General features: G+C 42.6%; 1 protein-coding gene across 2 annotated transcripts in view; it reads right to left on the bottom strand.

The window, feature by feature from the left end:
* arhgap32a (Rho GTPase activating protein 32a) overlaps positions 1 to 18,647 on the bottom strand; it is a 28,380-nt gene extending 9,733 nt beyond the window's left edge. The window contains exons 1-15 of one of the 2 annotated variants that reach the window (XM_046389402.1): positions 17,923 to 18,647; positions 11,720 to 11,833; positions 10,715 to 10,820; positions 9,844 to 9,935; positions 9,438 to 9,522; positions 5,798 to 5,884; positions 5,569 to 5,706; positions 5,283 to 5,375; positions 4,378 to 4,500; positions 4,179 to 4,256; positions 3,324 to 3,405; positions 3,066 to 3,215; positions 1,930 to 2,032; positions 979 to 1,123; positions 123 to 205 (exon numbers count right to left, since the gene is read on the bottom strand). In XM_046389402.1, coding sequence (XP_046245358.1) covers positions 123 to 205; positions 979 to 1,123; positions 1,930 to 2,032; positions 3,066 to 3,215; positions 3,324 to 3,405; positions 4,179 to 4,256; positions 4,378 to 4,500; positions 5,283 to 5,375; positions 5,569 to 5,706; positions 5,798 to 5,884; positions 9,438 to 9,522; positions 9,844 to 9,935; positions 10,715 to 10,820; positions 11,720 to 11,808 — 1,454 coding nt within the window. In that variant the 5' untranslated portion in view covers positions 11,809 to 11,833; positions 17,923 to 18,647. The remainder of the gene's footprint in view (positions 1 to 122; positions 206 to 978; positions 1,124 to 1,929; positions 2,033 to 3,065; positions 3,216 to 3,323; positions 3,406 to 4,178; positions 4,257 to 4,377; positions 4,501 to 5,282; positions 5,376 to 5,568; positions 5,707 to 5,797; positions 5,885 to 9,437; positions 9,523 to 9,843; positions 9,936 to 10,714; positions 10,821 to 11,719; positions 11,834 to 17,922) is intronic. The other variant, XM_046389401.1, reaches the window with a different exon arrangement.
* Positions 18,648 to 19,350: the final 703 nt, after the last annotated feature.

Below are 19,350 nucleotides of genomic sequence, written 5' to 3'. Positions count from 1 at the left end.
AAATCAAACTTGCTTTACAGCACTGACAGTTTGAGGTGATCACATGGAGCACTAATCTGTTCTAGAAATCAAACAATTACACTTCAGGCCACCAGGGTGCAACATTGAGCTTTAAACCTGACCTGTAATGCGGAGGAGGCAGCTGCTGGATGACATTGTGGATTTTGACGAGCCTCTCCTCATCTGTGGCTGCAGACACGGCCTCCTGTGAAGGCAGAGGATAAAGCGTCACATCACTGAGTGGGCTGTTGCCTTAACCTTCTCGCTCTCTTTTTTCCCTTTTATATTCAGAGCAGCCAGTGTTTTGACTCACTTAATCTGCTATTCGGTTTCAGCGTGCACATCCCCTGCTGTTCCTAGAGAGCTCAATAGAATGACCCCATTTTCAGCAGCACTAAAAAAATGACTGAAATTCTTGTATTGTTACTCCAGTTCTTTGATTTATCATTGAGAAACAGGAGATTTGTCCTCTGTGGCCTTTTCTTCTCACAATCATAAACAGCTATGCCAACCGTGGAATGTAACAAAGTACATTTACTCTAGCACAGTACTTATGCATAAATTCAAGATACTTGTACTTTCTTTGAGTATTTTACTGTTACTTGGCTACATTTTTGTCCGTCAGCATTAGCTGCTGATTACTTTCAGGTTAGAATTTTACATTTGCTTGCTCTGTGTATCATTGAACGTTTGTGATAAACTGAACGGTGAAGAGTTCTTTCATGTGCTGATTCTCGTACTTCTTAAGATAAATAAACTGTTAAAACCCCCTCTTGGATTAGCTGGAATATTGTAATATATCTTGATACTGACTTTACTTTCCCACTTTTACTTAACTAAGGTTTTGGATGAAGGACTGTTAGTTGTTGTGAAGTATGTTCACAGTGCGGTATTAGTACTTTTACTCAAGTTAAGGGTCTGAATTCTTCCTCCACTGCCTTCTTATCCCTGCCCCAGTTCCACTCCTCTGGTCCTTACTGAGAATCTGTCGTAGAGCTGGTAGGTGAGCAGCGGGTTGGGCAGCTCTCTGAAGTACAGCTTGCAGAGGGAGCCCACTGAGTGGATATCCTGTCTGAACACGTCTCTGGTCAGGTCAGGGATCTGTTCGGAGTCAAACTCGTGCCTAGATGAGCGAAACAAGGAGAAAATATAGAACAGCGTGGGAGTCATCCTACTGCCCATCTGCGAGTATCAAAACAAGAACAAGATGGACATTTAAACAGTACAAGCTACATTTGATGAGGCTTATTCTCTGCATTACGTTGTTAAAAACAAAAGCAGCCAAATTTGTAAAAAAAAATCCCTCCTCAAGCTAAAAAATATTTAACAGTGACGTGTAGATGAAGGTCCTTCAATACGCTTAACGAGTGCAAACTGTGAGAATCATCCAGAAGTCAGCGGATATTTGTCACTTCCTAAAACACTGAGATGGAAGGCTTAATGTTCTGATATGGCAACGGTCAACAAGTTTTGTTCATGTGAGAAAAAATCCCCTTTGATTGGCTGCCAACAGCCAATCAGATGACGCGTGGCTCAGTTTAACTACTACTGGTGCTTTGTCTCACGAATTCCCCCTGGCAATCATGAAACAGATGAGAAAATTATTACAGCCATTCAGAGCGGAGCAGCTTGTATCAAGTTGTATTTGATGGATTTCAGAAGAAGCCTCTCCAAGAACACTTGGAGAGCTGCATCCATCATGCTGATAGCGAGCCGTACAGTCAAACATATTTTATTGATGCTGCTGTACTCTGTGTATATTTCCAATAACTGCTTCCCAATCAGCATTTGCTAGTCCAGGAGGTCACTTCATAACACCATACAGAAACTAGTCTGCCATGCAAACACACATTTGCCGCCTTGAATTTCTCAAGGTCTTGTTAAACGGCAAACGTAAGACATCAGTTTAATGAATCAAAGGGTACCGACCTCAGTTTCTGGATGTTGGAGGAGATCCCAGACAGCCTGTAGATCCCATCCACGACTCCGTGTTTCTCTATGAAGTCAGCACAGCTCTTAACAACCTGTGGGACTACAGGAGATCGGGGGAGAGTTGTGAGAGGCCGAGACAGGCTGAAAACACAAAAGATGAGGTGTCCTGTGAACACGAGGAAAAGTTCTCAAAATGCATTTGAACATGTGATGATAAGACAACCTACCCAAATCATGTTGAAGTAACAAACCCCAGTTCATGTCCTGACTTAGAGTATAGAATTCCAGATAAATTTAAGGCGTTATGATGATTTTTTTTTTTTTTTTTAAGATTTCTTTCATTTTACCTTTTCAGGCAACTAGCAATCACTCCAAATCAAATCATGTGATTACAGCTTATTACTTGCAGCTCAGTGAATCCACATTAACCAGGATTTTATAAATACTAAAGGTCACAACTTCTTCTTATCTTGTTCACCCAGGGGCACCTTGAAAATAATTTAAACATGAACTAACGAGTCAAAAACTACCTACAGCCTGTAAAATCTTATTTTACTGCAGACCAACTCCAGGAAAATAAGTTAAAATTTTAAAAATACAGAGCAGATGACCTCAAAATCGTCAGTGGAGGCTTTAGGAGGCCTCCATAGACATACAGTAAACAACCTGAGACAATATGGTCATGATAAACAATCCTGGGGCCACTGGAAAAACTGGTCTACATGATGTTTCAGGATGGTACAGATGTAGCTTTAATCCAATAATGTGCATAAACTGACATGACAGTAATGGTTAAAATTAATGTGAGCTTGTCACACTTCAGGCCACTTCAGGAAAAAGAAATAAAACAGAAATCAAATCAGCTTTCTGCAAATCTACAGGGATCCATGCTGAAACGCATCCTGCTGGAAAACACAAAACACTCATTCACACCACTGACTCAATTCACATCAAACACCACAGCAATGTATCACAAATCCACTGCACAGGTGGCCGACTCACTGGGTAATCTCTTCTTGGGGTGTTTATAATGTGTGTGAACCGCCAGCAGGTAAGAATTACGCGATGGTAAATAAGAGGGGAAATTAAAAAAAAAAAAAAAAAAAAAAGAAGCCTTTGTAGGAATAATTTACCTTCGTGTCCTGAGTTGTGGAGATGTTCCCCCAGGTCACAGCCGAACACCCTCTCTCTGAGGATGCCGCGCTGTCGCAGCTTCTGCGGCGGCGGTCGAGATTTCATGAAACTCCTCAGGAACGTTACAAGCTTTCCGTGCTTCTTACACACTGATTGACACACATAAACACACGCATAACCGTCACCTTTAATCAATCTGTCTCACATCCCGGGAGCAAGTGTTAAATAAATCATCAAGTGGTAGGACACACACACACCTGGCTTTGGCACCGAGCTTTGAACACTGGGGGGAATCTTGTCATTTATCAGCTCGACACAGTCGCAGGGAAAGAAACCAACCTGCAAGTAGAGAGAAGAGGATGAGCAGAGTAAAGAGGAGACTCAGAGATGAAGACAACGTTTGGAAGTTCAAAGGACCAATGGGGCTGCTCGGCACGAGGTGAAGGTGCAGAAACAGGTCAGTCATCACGAGGGTAGGAGCTACGAGGCTGAAATGAGCCGGTTTGCGTTAGTGGGCAAAGCATCTCAGGTTGTCATTGAACAACAAACTAAACTTCTTTCTGTTATTGTGATTTAAAAAAAAAACAAATGGCACAACTCACACAATCTCAGTTTAAGTAAATATGAAGCCAAACTGTCTTTATGAATGTCCTGGATCCCTAAAATGTAATTTGGATGCAAAAATGCTGGAAATGTGAAAAATTGGGGTCTAACGTTGAATTTCAGGCTTATCCTCCTCCTGGTCTAACAGCAGTGGACGAGGGAGGTCAACAGTCCTCAGCTCTGTGTCAAGCCGTCAGCGCTCGCAAATATGTCCGTTTCCTTTCTGCTGCTGTGCATCATCGACGGTTTTTCATACTTGCTTTCGAGTGCTGACGGCTTCACTGCTAATTTATTGGTTTGAATCTCTATCATAACCGTAAATATGTCACAGAACCACAGCTAAAGACGCTCTCACTTCTGTTTTAACTGCAGCCTTATTCGCTACTTCATCATCACTGGAAGAGGAGACAAGCTGTTCTTCCTTTGATCTCTATTAAACATAATGAAACTTAAGCTGGCTGTCTACACGATGTGACCACAATGCAAATGAAGCACAGGAGATGATTCACCTGAAAGCCGTGTTTCCCTCGCCACCAGCCTGTGTCTTCTTTAGGAGGCATGTCTATGACGGACACAATGTCCCCCACCTGGATCACAGAGTGACTGACAAGTAAGTCTCATCACAGCTGAGCGCGTTAAAAGAAATTATGATGGATGAGATCAGAAACATGACTATGCTCTTCATATGTCTCATAAAAGTGAGGTCACCTCAAAGGTCAGCTCGTCTGTAGCCTGGGCTGTGTAACGTTTGGTGACGTGGGCAGCGGCGATGGCAGGGACGTTGATTGAGGCTTCCTCAGACACCAGCAGATGGTTCCCTTTGTTGTCAATCTGGGAAACAAAAAAAAAAAAAAGGAAATTATAACATTATTGACATTTCAAGAATTTTGCCATTTCACTGTTGAGTTTGATATGTTGGAAAAGAGCTGGAAAAGAATTGATTCAAGGAGAATCAGATGGTCATTCTTTATTTGGGGTGACACAGCGGACACATAAAACGCACAGTAAAGGCATCTTCCACCTGAGCAGCAGTACAGTATGTTACCGTAGCGTGGATTTAACAATGTAATCAATTTTCTGTCTGGTATTTACCAAGAGGTTTGTATGGCCAAATCTTCAGCCATTCATATTATTATCTTACTTCATTTGGATTTTGAAAAAAAAAGGAGGGACAAACGTCCATTTATGTCCATTCCCACACAATCATTAAGATGAAAAAGACACACCAAAATCCTCCGACATTTAATTGTCATAATTCAAAGGCTTGGCACCCCACGATGTGAACCCACATCATCTCCAGCTGCAGGGTGCTGCTAAACATGCCTTAGACCACTATGAGGACACCCTGCAGTTGTCCTTCATGAAATAACTTTAAACACATAGCTATTTCTGAACCACAACGTCTTCTTTTTACATTTTTATTTCTACAAGTATTAAATGTGAGTCCTCCATTTTGTTAAATGACTCCTTCTGAAACGTACGACTATTCCTTTAACTTAACTACTTAAATATTAATAGTGAAAATTAAATATTGAATTAACTTAATGGGGTCATTTCCAGAGAGTGAATAACTGATCGCAGATGTTAGAAGACACAGCTGATAAAGAAGATACCTCCATCCATGTCAGCACTGGACCGCAGTTGATCTTGTTGTCAGCGATGGCGGAAAAGCGGGACAGGTAGGTGGCCAACATCTTGGTTACTGACTGAACGGAGACACAAGAATGTAAACATTTAGTGAAGGCAGACTAAACAGTCATTTCCCCGTCAACAAGCAACAGAACTCACTGACTCACTTCACTACCGGATAAATCTTTGGCATGAATGAAGCCTCATTTCTAATGTGTGAGGACTTTGTGTTGCAGGTTTGAGATGATGGGAGTTGTGGCTCTGTGGTACCTCAGCGGTGTCCTTTAATGTGTCGTATCTTGGCAGCTCCGTGAGCTCCGAGTATCGACGGTCATAGATACACAAGTGCACGTGTTTGTCGAGCACCCGGAAGTCTTCGTAGGATCTCTTGATGAGCCAGTTTCGACCCTGACAGAGAAAGAGAGAAAAAAACATTCATAAGAGCGAGGGAAAATAAAAAAAATTATCTTATATTTCCAAATGTAGTGAGGGATGGTACCTGGCAAGTGATCTGGATGAGAAAGACCAGCTCTTTGGAGTCCAGACCAGCTTTCAGTCCTTCGCTCTGCCCCTCTGCGAAGGCCAGCTATGAGGGAAAATACCCACAAAAAGAGAGAGAGACAGAGGAGCTAACACTGAGATGGCCTACATTGTAAATAATGGATGCGTGTAATACAGAAACCTCTCAGTATGTGACCTGTTATACAAGAATAAAACCATGTCCAACTCAATTTTTCCATGAATTCGTAAAACCACTTTTAAACTGAGCGGCGGGTCTGAATGTAGGAAACTTTCAACACTCGAGTAACAAAGAAATCTACCTGGGGAAAAAAAAAAACGATATTTGTGCAAAAGATTTTAAGAGCTTTTCTACAAATTCCTGTGAATGTTCTTTAAATATCATAAAGTTTATCTCAAAACTGAGTAAAGTACATTTCCTCTGTCACCAGCAGAGAAGTGATTCATACTCTTATTTCACCTTAAAACCCTGCAATATGAAATGCATAATAAATAAGATGATAAAATAGCAGCACTTGAAGGCAGCATAGATTCATCGCAGATTTCTTCTTCTTCTTCTTCTTCTTCTTTTTCTTCCTCAAGACTATTCTATATGCCCCAAAAAGCCGAGGAGATCAAAGCCTCACAGAAGTTTGGGAATACATTGACAGACAGTACTGCAGAAGACTTCAAAGGCTGATCTGGTTATTTATAACTGTTAGCAACTCATCCAGATACACTGTTACACAACACACAGCGACCCAGTTACTCCTCAACGGTAAGACAGCAAACCAGACTGACAAAGAACGCAGGATGAGAAATTTGTTCTTGAATTAGTCATGATGGAGGACCTCTTATTCACTACAAGGGTTTGTTTGAAACGAAAGGCCGACTTAAGTATCTGAATTAAGTACTGATAGGCGGGGTGGGGGGGAAGGCCCAAAGCAAGATTGAAAGCAGGATCAAAGAGAATTATGGATAAACCAAGATGTTGTTCCATTAAACAAAAAAAAAAAACTTGATAAAAATGTAAAAAAAAAAGCCCAGCAAAAATCTTTAAAGTTTTCATTGAAGGCATGCTCGAGCATCATTTCCTCTATGATGCTCACACCTTTAAGACTACTCCCTTCAAAATAAAACATGCTCACACAGCTCAGACTTCAACCCTTTGCACAGAAACATGCCTGCGTTATCATTATTACTTTTTTATTGGCAAACATCTCGCACCAGAAGCGCAAATTAACACACAATCGTCCACACATGGTTACCTGCCACTAAGGCATCTCAGATATCCATCCGCAGCAGGAGGAAGTGGCTCCCTCTTTGTGTGCAGACGCAGTCCTGGACCTCAGTAAGCCCCTCCAACAAGCCAAATCTTGGCTGAAGGCAGCAGAGTTTAAATGCTGCTCCTCACTTTCCTGTTTGCCGTCCCCTGCCACCTCACGTAAAATACTCACTCACAGGGCTTCGGATCGCCATGCGCTCACTGCTCGATTCAAAGCAGAAAATATGAAAAGAGGATGCTTCCTGCTGTGTGTCTCACACCCCCCCTTTCCTGCTAGCCTCTTTCCATCTCTTCCCCCCTCCTCCCTCTCCTGTACTCTGCATCCATCCCCCTCCCCCCCTTTGCTCTCTCAACCGCTCTTCTTTCTCCGGTGACAAAAGGGGGTTTGGCAGTAAATGGGCTCAACCGGCACAGAGAGATGCACAAGCTCATCCGTCATACAGAGGCAAAGCTGCACAAGACAGATAAACGACCCTTCTTCATTTCAAAACAGTTCTCATTCATTCCACTGTCAAGGCGAGACTGGAGCTAATCTGCAGAGGAATCAGTCGGGCAGGATGCAGACAGAGACAGCCTGCTGTCCTTGTGCTATTCTGTGATTAGGATACATGAGACCTGATCAGCAGCCCCCCCCCCACCACCACCACAGTCTGTGAACACAGAGACGGGCCAATGCATCATGGGAGATAAAACAAGAACAAAGACTCATCTCTCAGATGAAGCTAAGAAATTCATCTAAAATAATATGCAGAAGTACAAACAGATCACTTCAGTTCAGTTTGCACAGGGGGGTGTGCCCACTCTATGTGTGCACATGTGTCTCTGGACAGCATGTAGAGCTTTCAGCGTCAGCGACTCCCCAGTCTGATATTTCTCTTCCAGCTCAGTTCGGCTTTTCTTCTCCCTGTGGAGCATTTCAAGGTCACCGAGATTGTTTGAATCCACTCTGCTGATGAAGCCATCACAGTCATGGCAACCACAGCACGACGTTTAGCCAAGACAGTGACAGCATCCTGGGATTTAAGTCTTGTCTAGCCTGCTTCACTGTATTCCATTAACGTTACATGTAGGGATTCAGACCTGCAGCGTTCATGCACTGCTCGTGCACCCTTTTGTGTGGAGCTCCACTGGCAGCTCCTGGTTGTGCAGAGGCAAATGCTGCACTCTGCTGGCAAGCACACTACACTGCACTGAGGTTAACCAGGCGGTTAACAGCCCCTTTCCCCATGTGACTGAGCAACAACCAGTGCTTCACTGCTTCTTATTATCACTGCTGCAAACACACTCTTTCTTAAACATTAAAAAGCCAATAAATCCAAATCACTTGATGCCTGGTGAGATGTATAATAACTACAGTCCACTGGCTGTCACAGGTTCAAGGCCACAAGACATTCAAAAGTGTATGAAAATAAGCACTGAGGGGCTACGGTTTGGCACAGTGAGCTAAATGCTAATGTCAGCACCCTAATATGCTAACATGTTTAACAGATATAATGTTTACTATGTTCAACCTTCTTAGTTTAGTGTGTCAGAATGGTAGCGATTGCCATTCAGCATCAAACATAAATTACAGCTGAAGCTCATAAAAACTGGCAAAATGCAATTCATTCTTAATATGAATGAACTGAACTTTACAGCAATCCATCAAATAGTTACGGAGACATTTCACTCCAAACTACAGATGTCCCTAAAACGTTTGATTCCATTTTTTTCAACTGTGAAAAACGTCGACAACACAGCATGAATCTCCAGCTATGTTTTACTGTTAATTCCTGCTCTTACGCTCTATTGTTTTGTCAGAGCAAGTTTTCACTTAAAAAAAATGAGTCAGCTCCTACGATTCCCTGGCAGACTCAGCTGTCTATTCAGGAAACTACTGTTGTCTCATCGACTCACTGGTTGACATCATGAGCTTAAGCCAAACAAATAACGTGGGATCCCAGTTTTACAGAAGTCAAACAAGTCTGACATTAATAAACTGTAAAGCAGAGGATCAACACACTGCTGGAACCTGATCATGGCTGTAACAGGAACGGGGTGAAGAGCTTCTCTAACAGTGAAAACGTAATGATTTAGGGGCGACACAGGATAACTCTGGACAGATTAATGTGTTGCAGCTCCTTCCGAGCTCAACTCTAACGTGACATTTCAGGAAAAAGACAGAAAATGCAATACTGATGACAAGAATATCCACAAAAGACAAACAAGGACATGGATGCCACACTGCATTTGAAAACTGATGCATCTGTGGAGCAATCCCCCGAAAAGGGCCACTGAACTCAATCCAAAGACACAATCACTAAACATAGTAACTCTCTGCTGCAGAAGCCACAGTGTCAGTGTTTTCGGGACTCACCTGGACGTTGCCAAAGTCAACAGTCTCATAGTGAAAATGGGCACATTCTGCCAACCTGGGGAAATGACCTCTGGGGAACGTCAGCCTAGGGAAAAAAACACAGCACAACAGCACCTCATCGGTATTCAAAACACTGAAAGCATGATGGAGAGAAAAGCAAAGCAAAGCAAAAGAGAGCAGAAGAGGCGGGGAAAGAGAGGGAGAGAGAGATCAGGCCTGTATGAGGGAACGGGGTTAGTGATGCAGCTGGCCGACCTGTCTGTCTGTCTGTCTGTCTGCCTGTCTGTCTGTCTGTCTGTCTGTCTGTCTGTACACATCATTTTATAGCTCCTCATTTCACTGGCCTGGATAGGAGCCCTGTTTTACAGCCTATAATAGCAGCAACACTGTGGCAGAGAACACCTACTTCTTCATGTTCTTGACCTTCATGCTAGCTGTGCTGACACAGGAGCGCAGGAGGGGCTCGGCCGGGTGCTCTGTGATGTCATCACTCCTCACCTGCCAAACACAGAAAGCAGACAAGTGTCGGTCATGCACAGGACAACCGGCATGTTGATTGCTATAATGTATGTACGATGTGTCTGTGCTGCAAAAGATTTGGGTTTGTTTGTTGTGCTATGCTATTTTATGCTGATATTACGTAAAGATAAACTGGGTCACAATATCATATTTCATATAAATAAATATTTGAACAGTAAGGTTGCTTTTGAGACATGTATGGATATTAATATTATTAACATTGGTAATATTGGTCTTGAACTGTTTTGTTTGTCCAGTTTGCAGTTGGTTTTAATTACGGACGTGTCACGCGTGTGAAGGGTAACGTCACAATCAGAACAAATTAAAGTACAAACTATATAAAGAATACACTATGCATAAAATCTGGAACTGAAAAGCTGGAGATGTTATGTCACTCACCCATGAGATGACAAAGATGAGGACAAAGATTAGATGCAAACAAAGGTGGAGCTGTGGACGCCCATTACACAAAACTAGAGTAACCAGAAGTAAACTGATGATGTCATCACGCCCTCATTGGCCTGTGACAATATTAGCTTAACACCTTTACCTCAGCAGTTCTCAAACACACCACCTCACTCTCATTCCCAGCACAGACGTGAGACGTCCTGAGCGGCAGCTTAGCACTGATCACTGACTTTGACATGTGACTTCAGTGACATCACGTTATGGTGACATCATGGTGTGAATCACAGTCCCATGGAAGACATGTCTGTTAGTGTGTGTTTATGTATTTGTGTGTGTGTGTGGGCGTGTACCATGGCAGTGGATATCTCCTGTAGCTGTTTCTCTTCTGGAGGATTACTGTTGGTGGTTTGAGGTAAGGCATCATCTTTGCCCAGGTCAGTAGATGGTGTTAAATCTCTGCAGAAACAGAAACAGACACAACAGAATCGATTAATAAAGACAAAAAAAAGGAGGCATCTCATAATGCCAATAGCATTCATGTTGTCTGGGGATTTTTTAATAAGATTTGCAGTTTTTAAAAAATACACCAGAGGGAGCAAGTGAGGGAGATTTAGAATATGTGGCCCGGGCTCTAAGCATGACATTGCACCAGCTTGGGCAAAAAAGATGTACTAGGACTGTGGTGTTTGAATCTCCAATATTCAGAGGTAAACATATTAATTAAACATTAAAAAAAAAAAAATCCAATCAGCTCTAGATTGGGACAAATCTTGATGCAGGTGAAGAATTGTAACATCTCACACTATGGTGGGGTCAACAAAAAGCCATCGTGTCTTTTGTATGTGTTCAGGAAAGCAAAGCTCATCTATTCAGAGAGCCATAAAGGAAATCCACCCACAAGGGAGTGCTTCACAAAACCTTCCAAAGCCTGAAATGTGACTCAATGTATTCGGGAGTGGAGGGTGAGGTTGTTTCAGCTCAACTTTTATCAGCAACAAAGAGAGGACAGAGACAGGCCTTGGATCTGTCACTGTGATTCAGCCTGATGAGATCGGGGCATGAGGCCAAGAACACTGACACACAGTGTAATTCATGTGATTCACAGCGACAGAACTAATTACATACACGCAATGAAAATTCACTGGAAATACCATTAGTTTAGGAGCTGATGGAGCTTTAAAACCGGAGCAGCGTTTCTCCCCGTCTCACTGTGAGAACAGGGTCACGTTATAGCCCTGCCATTACACCACGTTTATCCATGCATCATCACACTCCTTCTCTTGTCTTGCACGTCTATGTGGCTTTACATAATTTTCATCAGCTGACATGAAGCGCAGGAAAAGAGAGTAACTCACCGCTCAAGGACGTCACTACTTCCTGGTTCACCCCGGGGTCCTGAGGCAGCATTCTCAATCACCGCGGCAACCACACATGCAGCCTCCATGATGCTGCCTGACTGCAACAGCCCGCTGTAGAGAAACGTGAGTGGGAGGGAAAAGGAGGAGAGCGAGGGTGGGCGAGCGGATGGCAGAGAGGAAGACAGGAAGACGAATCTGGTGAAATAAAGCCGCCGCCAGACGTCAACCCACTTGAGGCTGCAGCGAGAGCGACACTCAAGGCTACAATCCACAGAGCCCAGACTGTTATCTGCGATGACATAATGCTACAGCGCTAGGAGCTGCTTCAGTGAGAATGCACGTCAGGCCGAGCATTCACGGGATGGTTTTCATGAGAATATCTGCTTCCATTTTTGCATAGTACTGACAGGTTTTAGCTGGAGACAAAAACACATTATCTTCCTCAAGGAAACGTCAACACTGTGAAAGCTGCTTCAGTACATGTCCTTGAATAACTTAAGCAGGTTTAGGGTCATTATTTTTGCTTTTAAGATGCCTGAATATTTTTTTTTCACTATACGAACAATTAAAAGTTGTACTGTATATACGTACTTGTATTATTTTAATAACGTCCACCCCAAAATGAAAATCAACCCCTGTCATGGAAAAAAATCTACTTAAGTTTATACACTATATAGACAAATGTATCCAGACGGAGTTGGGCTTGAGTTGGGCTCGGCCCCTTACTTCCAGGGAAGGGAAATCTTCCCTGGAATCAGCACATCAAGACATTTTAAACAATGTTATGCTTTAGAATTAAAACAGTTTTATTGCCACATACGTTTACACAAAACGTGCAATTTGTCTTGGCATAAGGTGCAAATACATAATATCAATATAAAATTAGACTGGGCCAGGCCTTTTTGTCTGACATCAGTGTCTGACCTCACAAATGCTCTACTGCATGAACGGGCAAAAACTCCCACAGAAACACTCTAAAATCTTGTGGAAAGCCTTCCCAGACGAGTGGAAGCTGTTACAGCTGTCCCTGTTGGTGTAATGGTCACGTGTCCCAGTATTTTTGTCTATATAGTGTATGTTCACATGTAACATGATGAAGACATGAAGTTAGTGCCCCCTGGCCAATTAAGGCTTAAGTTTCTCCAAAACTAATAAAAAATAAATTAAATCTAAAGATGGGCTCATATGAACTGACTAACCACTTAATATCAACTAAGGTGGGTCCTGCAGGATTACCCAGTTTGTTTCTCCTCTCTTTTAAAGGGGACCCTTGGAGTCTGAAGACCTTGAGCAGGTTGCAGACTGGAAAAGGTTGCCAGGCTGTCACAAAGCTAATATATGTGGGCATACAACTATTCACACTCACCAGCCTCTCTTAGCACATCAACCCAACCTGCAAATGTTCTTAAGGCTGTGGGAGGAAACCAGCGTAAGCAAAGTACAGGAAAACTGAAGCTGTCAGGTATGGACCCAGAACCCCCTCACTGTGAGGCACCAGCGCTAACAACTTCAGTACGGGTCATGCAGCACTCATCACATGAAGTACTAACTACGGTACGTGGACATGCTTTTACGTACTTTTACTCAGTGGTTGGTTTTCATGGTTTGGGCTAGGCCTCTTTTTTCCAGTTTTGGATTTGTTCAATTTTTGCCATGTTTCTTGAAATATTGTCACAATAACAACTCAATGTAATACACTGGGAAAACATTTCTGATACAGACCCTTTTTTATATTCAATCAGTGAGAAGACAGATCGGGATAGTCCCTGTCCCTGTCACTCTTTACCAGACTCCATGATTACTACTCCCTTCTTTTTGTATTGTAAACAAACAGAAGTAGGAATGTCCTGAAGAGGTGAAACTAGACTCTTCCTAATGTTCCTTGACAATATTCCCACAACTAGCTCCCAAACAAATGTGGGTGCTTAGCGTTACACTTTAAGACATGTGGGCACAAAGCCAAGCCTCTACTTCATTATTTGAAAAAGTCCCTCCAATTAACATGAAGAAGTTTTACCACTTCCTAAGCAGATCTGCTAATAAACACAACAAGGAGATTTATCAGCCCCAACTGCTGCTGTAGTAGCAGTTTCCCACCAGCCCCTCTGGCCTGTAGCCTCACTTAGTTGCTGTTGACTGACTTCCACAAAACCTCATGACTCAGCAGAATGTGAGCAGGCAGACAGGAATACAGGCCTGATCGAGCTCCACTTTATCCACATCTCATACCGTCTCTCCCCTCTAACAGACAACATAACCTTGCTGAGGAGAGCCAATGCATTACAGCAAATTAATTTACTGTTGATACGTGACAGATCAAGTCCTCAGAAGGGGTCACTTGGGGGAAAAAGTGTTTGGAAAGTCAGGAATAAGACAGGGGTCACCAAATTATGCAGAACTAAATGCATGAGGAGTACATGTGATCCTCAAGCATTTAGTTCTGCAATGCCTCTCAGTGCATCTTACATATGGATACCAACACAAAATCAAAGCTGCACAGTCTCCAAGTTACAGTAATTATCGTTCCCCCGTTCAAAATATTTTGGCTATGCGGTGCAAACGAAGGGCAGCGATTCCTAGAGGCCGCATGCATGCCATGATTAAAGACGTCGCACAGAGTACGCGGCACACAGCCTGACCTTGCTGATTGTAGCACATCACGCAGTGAGTGTGTCAGAACATGTCGTACTTCACACTGCAGGAGAGGCTGGCTAGCTGGGTGCTTTAAAAATACTAAAGCTGCTCCTATAGGAAGCAAAGAGATGCGTGAAAAGTCAAGTATTTTGGAAATGGGCCACATAACTTGGGTAACTATTAAAAGACAAGGGCTGTCATGATTGCTTAAAAAAAAAAAAAAAGGAAGAAAGATCCTGATTTTAGGAGGTGATGTTGCTTTTTACTGCATGTGGCATCGTCCATGACAGAAAAAAAAAAATGGGTGGAAACACACCGACACTTTTCACAGCATCAGAGAACAATAGATCGAAACCTAAAACTCTGACACCTTGGGAACCAACATCACTCAAACGCGGCGGAAATCTTCTCTCCACTACTTGTGTGCTAATCAAGTAAAACTATTCCGGATGCAGCGATAAAGAAGCCGTGCACCTGCCAAACTTAAAGGAAGAAACGTGTTCTGATGTCAGGAGACTTGAGCAGCGCACGAGGATGCTGCCCTGCTATCCGATGGCCTACATGGCGTTCTCAAGAAAAATAGGGCAGCCTACACAAATCTTGCACGGTCTTTATGAAATCAGCTAATGTGTTCGCATGAAGAATGGCTGCCTACATGTTTGCAGCTACAGCAGATGCATCTGTGAGTCACAGCTACTTCTTCACATATCAGAGGAGGGAGGAGGAAGGGCTGAGGAGGAGGAAACGGAATAAAAAATAGAAACTGCCATTTCACATGTTTCTGTGTCAGGGATTGACATCACACACATTAATGCTAAAATAGCTCATAAGTGGATATTCTGCAGTACTATTATGGAGCTCTACAGATGATTAGGCAATAATATCAAGGCAGGTTGTTTAAGATTATTATGTATGGCAAATCCAGACACATTTTCATAACACAAACTTAATTAGAGTTATTAAAGCAGATATTGTGGTTACTTTTGACAAAGAGGCGAGTAACAGTAAGACTTTTCTCATTATCGCTGCTCGCTGTCCTCTCTTACAATACAGCTGAAAATGCAAGAATGGTGCGTAGGAATTTTCTACATTTTAACAAAAGGAGAATTTGGTTGCAAAAGCAGGAAAAAAAAAACCTGACGCATTTAAACTTAACATTCACATTTTAAATCCTTGCAAATGAACTTCAGGCTTTCGATGCTACAGTATGAACTAAAATGACTTTGACTATGACTATGACCAGCAGATACGAAGCAACATTATAATGCATTTGTTCACTATGTTCGCCAGCTAATTGCAAAGTGTGTCTGTCTGCTGTTTAGCGCTGGGATGGTTCATAGAGCTTTTTAGCTGACTTAAAGACAGTGCAGAAGGGATAATGGTATAATGCTCCACAGAGTTAATGGCTGGTGCAGAACTATCCCTTTAAACTGCATGCAGTCATATAACCAATTATCAGCATAAAAAAAAATAATAGAAGCTTTGATTGCACTTCAACATATCTTGAATTTGATGCAGATAAAAAAAAAAAATTTAAAAAATCATCTCAACCACAGGATGTGACAGGGCTGCACTGTGAGGGGAAAGCTGGTTTCATGCTCTCATTCAGAGACCTGGACTGAATGCAGTCAACAGCAGCAAGAGACATGTGGTCCCACAGACTGAGGTGGGAAATGAAGTCTCAGAAAAACCTTTGACATCGCCACTAAGTCAGTCTGACCGAGCAGATGACATCATCATTCCCCCTCGGCATTCAGACACGCCCAGTGCTACAATGCAAAATATTGGTTTTAATTGACCGCCTTTACTGCGGTTTTGTCAATCATTTCACTCCTTGGGGGAGGAGGAGGTGGCGGTCATATGATCCCTTAATCTTCTTGAGATCTACCCGAGTGAGATTAACTTTATTTCATTTCACACTGATCTTTGTCCTGCGACCTTCAGAGTCAACCATGATCCCAGATGAAGGGCAGAGAGCGGGATGAACAGCAGGGCGATTAAGTTGTAGGCAACGAAGACCCAAATACTTCATTAACAGTCTGATCCGTCACCGAAGCCTTACAGCGAAGCACAGGCCTTTTCGGTTTAAAAATAAAGGATAAAGAGGAAATTTTACAAATATTTTAAGAATATGACAAGAACTCTGGAGGGTACAGCTGTGCAGCTATGTTATTGGCTCAGGTAGTATTGGATGTTGCACACGGTTATAGAAGATCACAATCACCCGCCCAATCTCATGCGATCCAATACAACATCCGAGCAACAGTTGCTACCTTTGTAAAGCTCATGTGCAGCTCTATCAGAACTTTGTGACAATTTCCCAAAGCATAAGATAATGTCATCAGATCCCTTGTTTTGTCAGCTGAACAATCCAAAAACCTAAAGATATTCAGTTTATTATCAGACATGAAAAAGCAGTAAATCGTCACAACTGACAAGCTGGAATCAGTGAATTAAGTGATGCTTAGTGATTATTTTGAGTCACTTACTCTTCAGTCCTCATAAATCGATAAAATACCTAAATCAATTTCTCTGTTGATTATTTTATTGATTATTGGTTTGTTTTTTTGAAATCACAATTGAGGATCTGGAAACTAAAGAATGTTTGGTGTTTTTGCTTGGAAAATGACAGATAATTAGATCAGATCAACATCAGAAACCTAAATCTAAACCTTCCTCGTGTTTGGACCCCACAGCTTCCAACACACGTACGAGTCCTGTACATTGTGTGCAGAGGCTTCACAACGCTCTTCACAACGCTGCAACTAATTATTATTTTCTTTATTGACCAATCATTAATCATCAAGTCATTTGGTGGATAAAATTGCAGAAACAGCAAGGCATTTTTTTTCTCAAAAAATAAATAAATAAAATCCTAAAATAGTTTCTGACTATATTTCAGCTGATTGTCTAGTCAGTTAATGGCCAAAATAATAAATAAATTGAGCAACACTATAACACACAACCGAATGCCAACAGCTCTCATAAAGGTTTAAAAACACGAAACTATAAAATACAACTCTCAGAAATCTTCACAAAGGCAGCGCTTCTTGCAGGGTAGTGGTACAGAATTGCATTATATTACACGGGTCTTTATCATTGGGTGCCCTCCCACTGCATTACACGGATTCCTAGAAAAAAAAACAGCACCAAAATCCTCTGGACAGATAAACTCAGATTTGTCTTCATAAGCTCTGATGCAACCAAACATTCATTACCAGTCCGCACTAAAACCAAATGGCTGCTCAATTGGGTAACACAACAGGGAAAACTTTCATTAGCAGAGTATACTCTGACCTGTTGGGCCTGACAGATCACCAGTCAGTCTCATGCATGAACCCCCCCTCACCACCACCACCACCACCACCACCCCTCCTACACACACACACACACACACACACACACACACACACACACACACACACACAAAGACAGAAGGTTATTTGTCAACTTCAGTGAAAAAAAAATGACCAGGTGTTTACATGACACGTTCAATGACAGCACGTTAAACACCACGTCTGCACATTGTGTGGTAGTTAGTGACAATCCCCGGTCAAACAGCCTACCTGTAACTGTGCACGTTGCTCCACTCTGCTGCCTCCTTTATGCTGCACAGCGCTGTGCTTCTCGACGAGCAAACATGCTGTCAGCATCGCACTCCAGAAACGCTTATCTCAGAGGCACACACGGGCTTAAAGCCGACCGTCTGAGGTAGATGTTTTCAGGGTAAAAACTGTGCTCGGGTGCGACATCGCTGAGGCAGTGTGGGAGTCATCCCGGAGCGCGGCGACGGTCGGACTGACTGACTGACAGACTGCTGAGGAGGATCTGCACTCGCCACCGGGAGCGCGCGCCAATGATCTCGTGCCCGCGCCTCGGATATATTTTACCCCCAGGGGTTCCCAGACCTTTTCTATGTCAAGGACCCGTGTGCGAGTTAGGCAGCAGGGTATGCACTTCGTGTTTTAGTATATTCACCAGCACGAGGAGCCCCATCTGGCAAGTTGTGCGGTGTTAGGTAATGCTTGGTACAGACTTACATAACCATGTAGTGTAGGTGGGGTGGTAACAGTGAGAGGAGTGAAACCTGGTGTGCAAATCGCTTCATCCTCATACATCATCTTACTGTGCTTGTCCGCTGAAGAAAATAATGGGAAATTCAGCTATTCCTGTTCTTGCCTGTGGTGTCAGTGGGACCCTTTTATGCTCCCTTTTGGCCCCTGCAACCGATTTGACCTGTTTGGGGGTTCTTTGATCAAAAGATTAATCAGATGGCTCAATAAGGTCATTATGCCATTAAACAAAAAACAGCATTGGTTGCATCTTCTTAAAGCAATAGTGCAGCATTTTTGGAAAGATACTCTCATGACTACTGTCTTGTTAAATATGAAGCTACAGGCAGGAGGAAACAGCTCATTTAGCATAGACTGGAAACAAGACTGGAAATGGGGAAAGCTAGCCTGGCTTTGTTCAAAGTTCAAAAATAGCTTACCAGCAGCCCTAAAGCTAAAGCTAACAGCTCTGTTTAACCTGTTCAGAAGCCAACAGGTAGCAGGGACTCTGTCTCAGCTAGCTGTCAAGCTAGAGATAGTGCATTACCTTCTAAAACCTTAACTTGTGCTTTTCACACTCAGGTTTATATCTGAGCTTCAGAGGTCAGATTTAGCTACCTTTGGACAGAGCCAGGTCAGCTGTTTCCTGTGTATGCCAAGCTAGTAGCTAAGCTAACTAGCTGCTAACTGCCGTATTAGCATCTGACAGGTAGGCTACAATCACCTGGAACTCTTGGCATACTTTAAATGTCTCAACATTTTTAATTTATAATGTGATGTTTTGCTTTTAGCCGAGAAATTCTGATAGGTAACTGCCAGAGAATAACCATGAACTGCAGTCTAAACGAAAGTCACCTACAGGAATACATTTTTGCTAAAACACACTGTAATGGTTGGTGAAAAACACAAAACCACTAAACTTAATTTTTAAAATAATCTACA

The sequence above is a fragment of the Scatophagus argus genome, chromosome 5 (genome assembly GCF_020382885.2).
Source record: "Scatophagus argus isolate fScaArg1 chromosome 5, fScaArg1.pri, whole genome shotgun sequence".
Lineage (NCBI taxonomy): Eukaryota > Metazoa > Chordata > Actinopteri > Scatophagidae > Scatophagus > Scatophagus argus.
The sequence above is the reverse complement of the archived record's forward strand: the minus strand, read 5'-3'. Positions and strand labels throughout refer to the sequence as shown.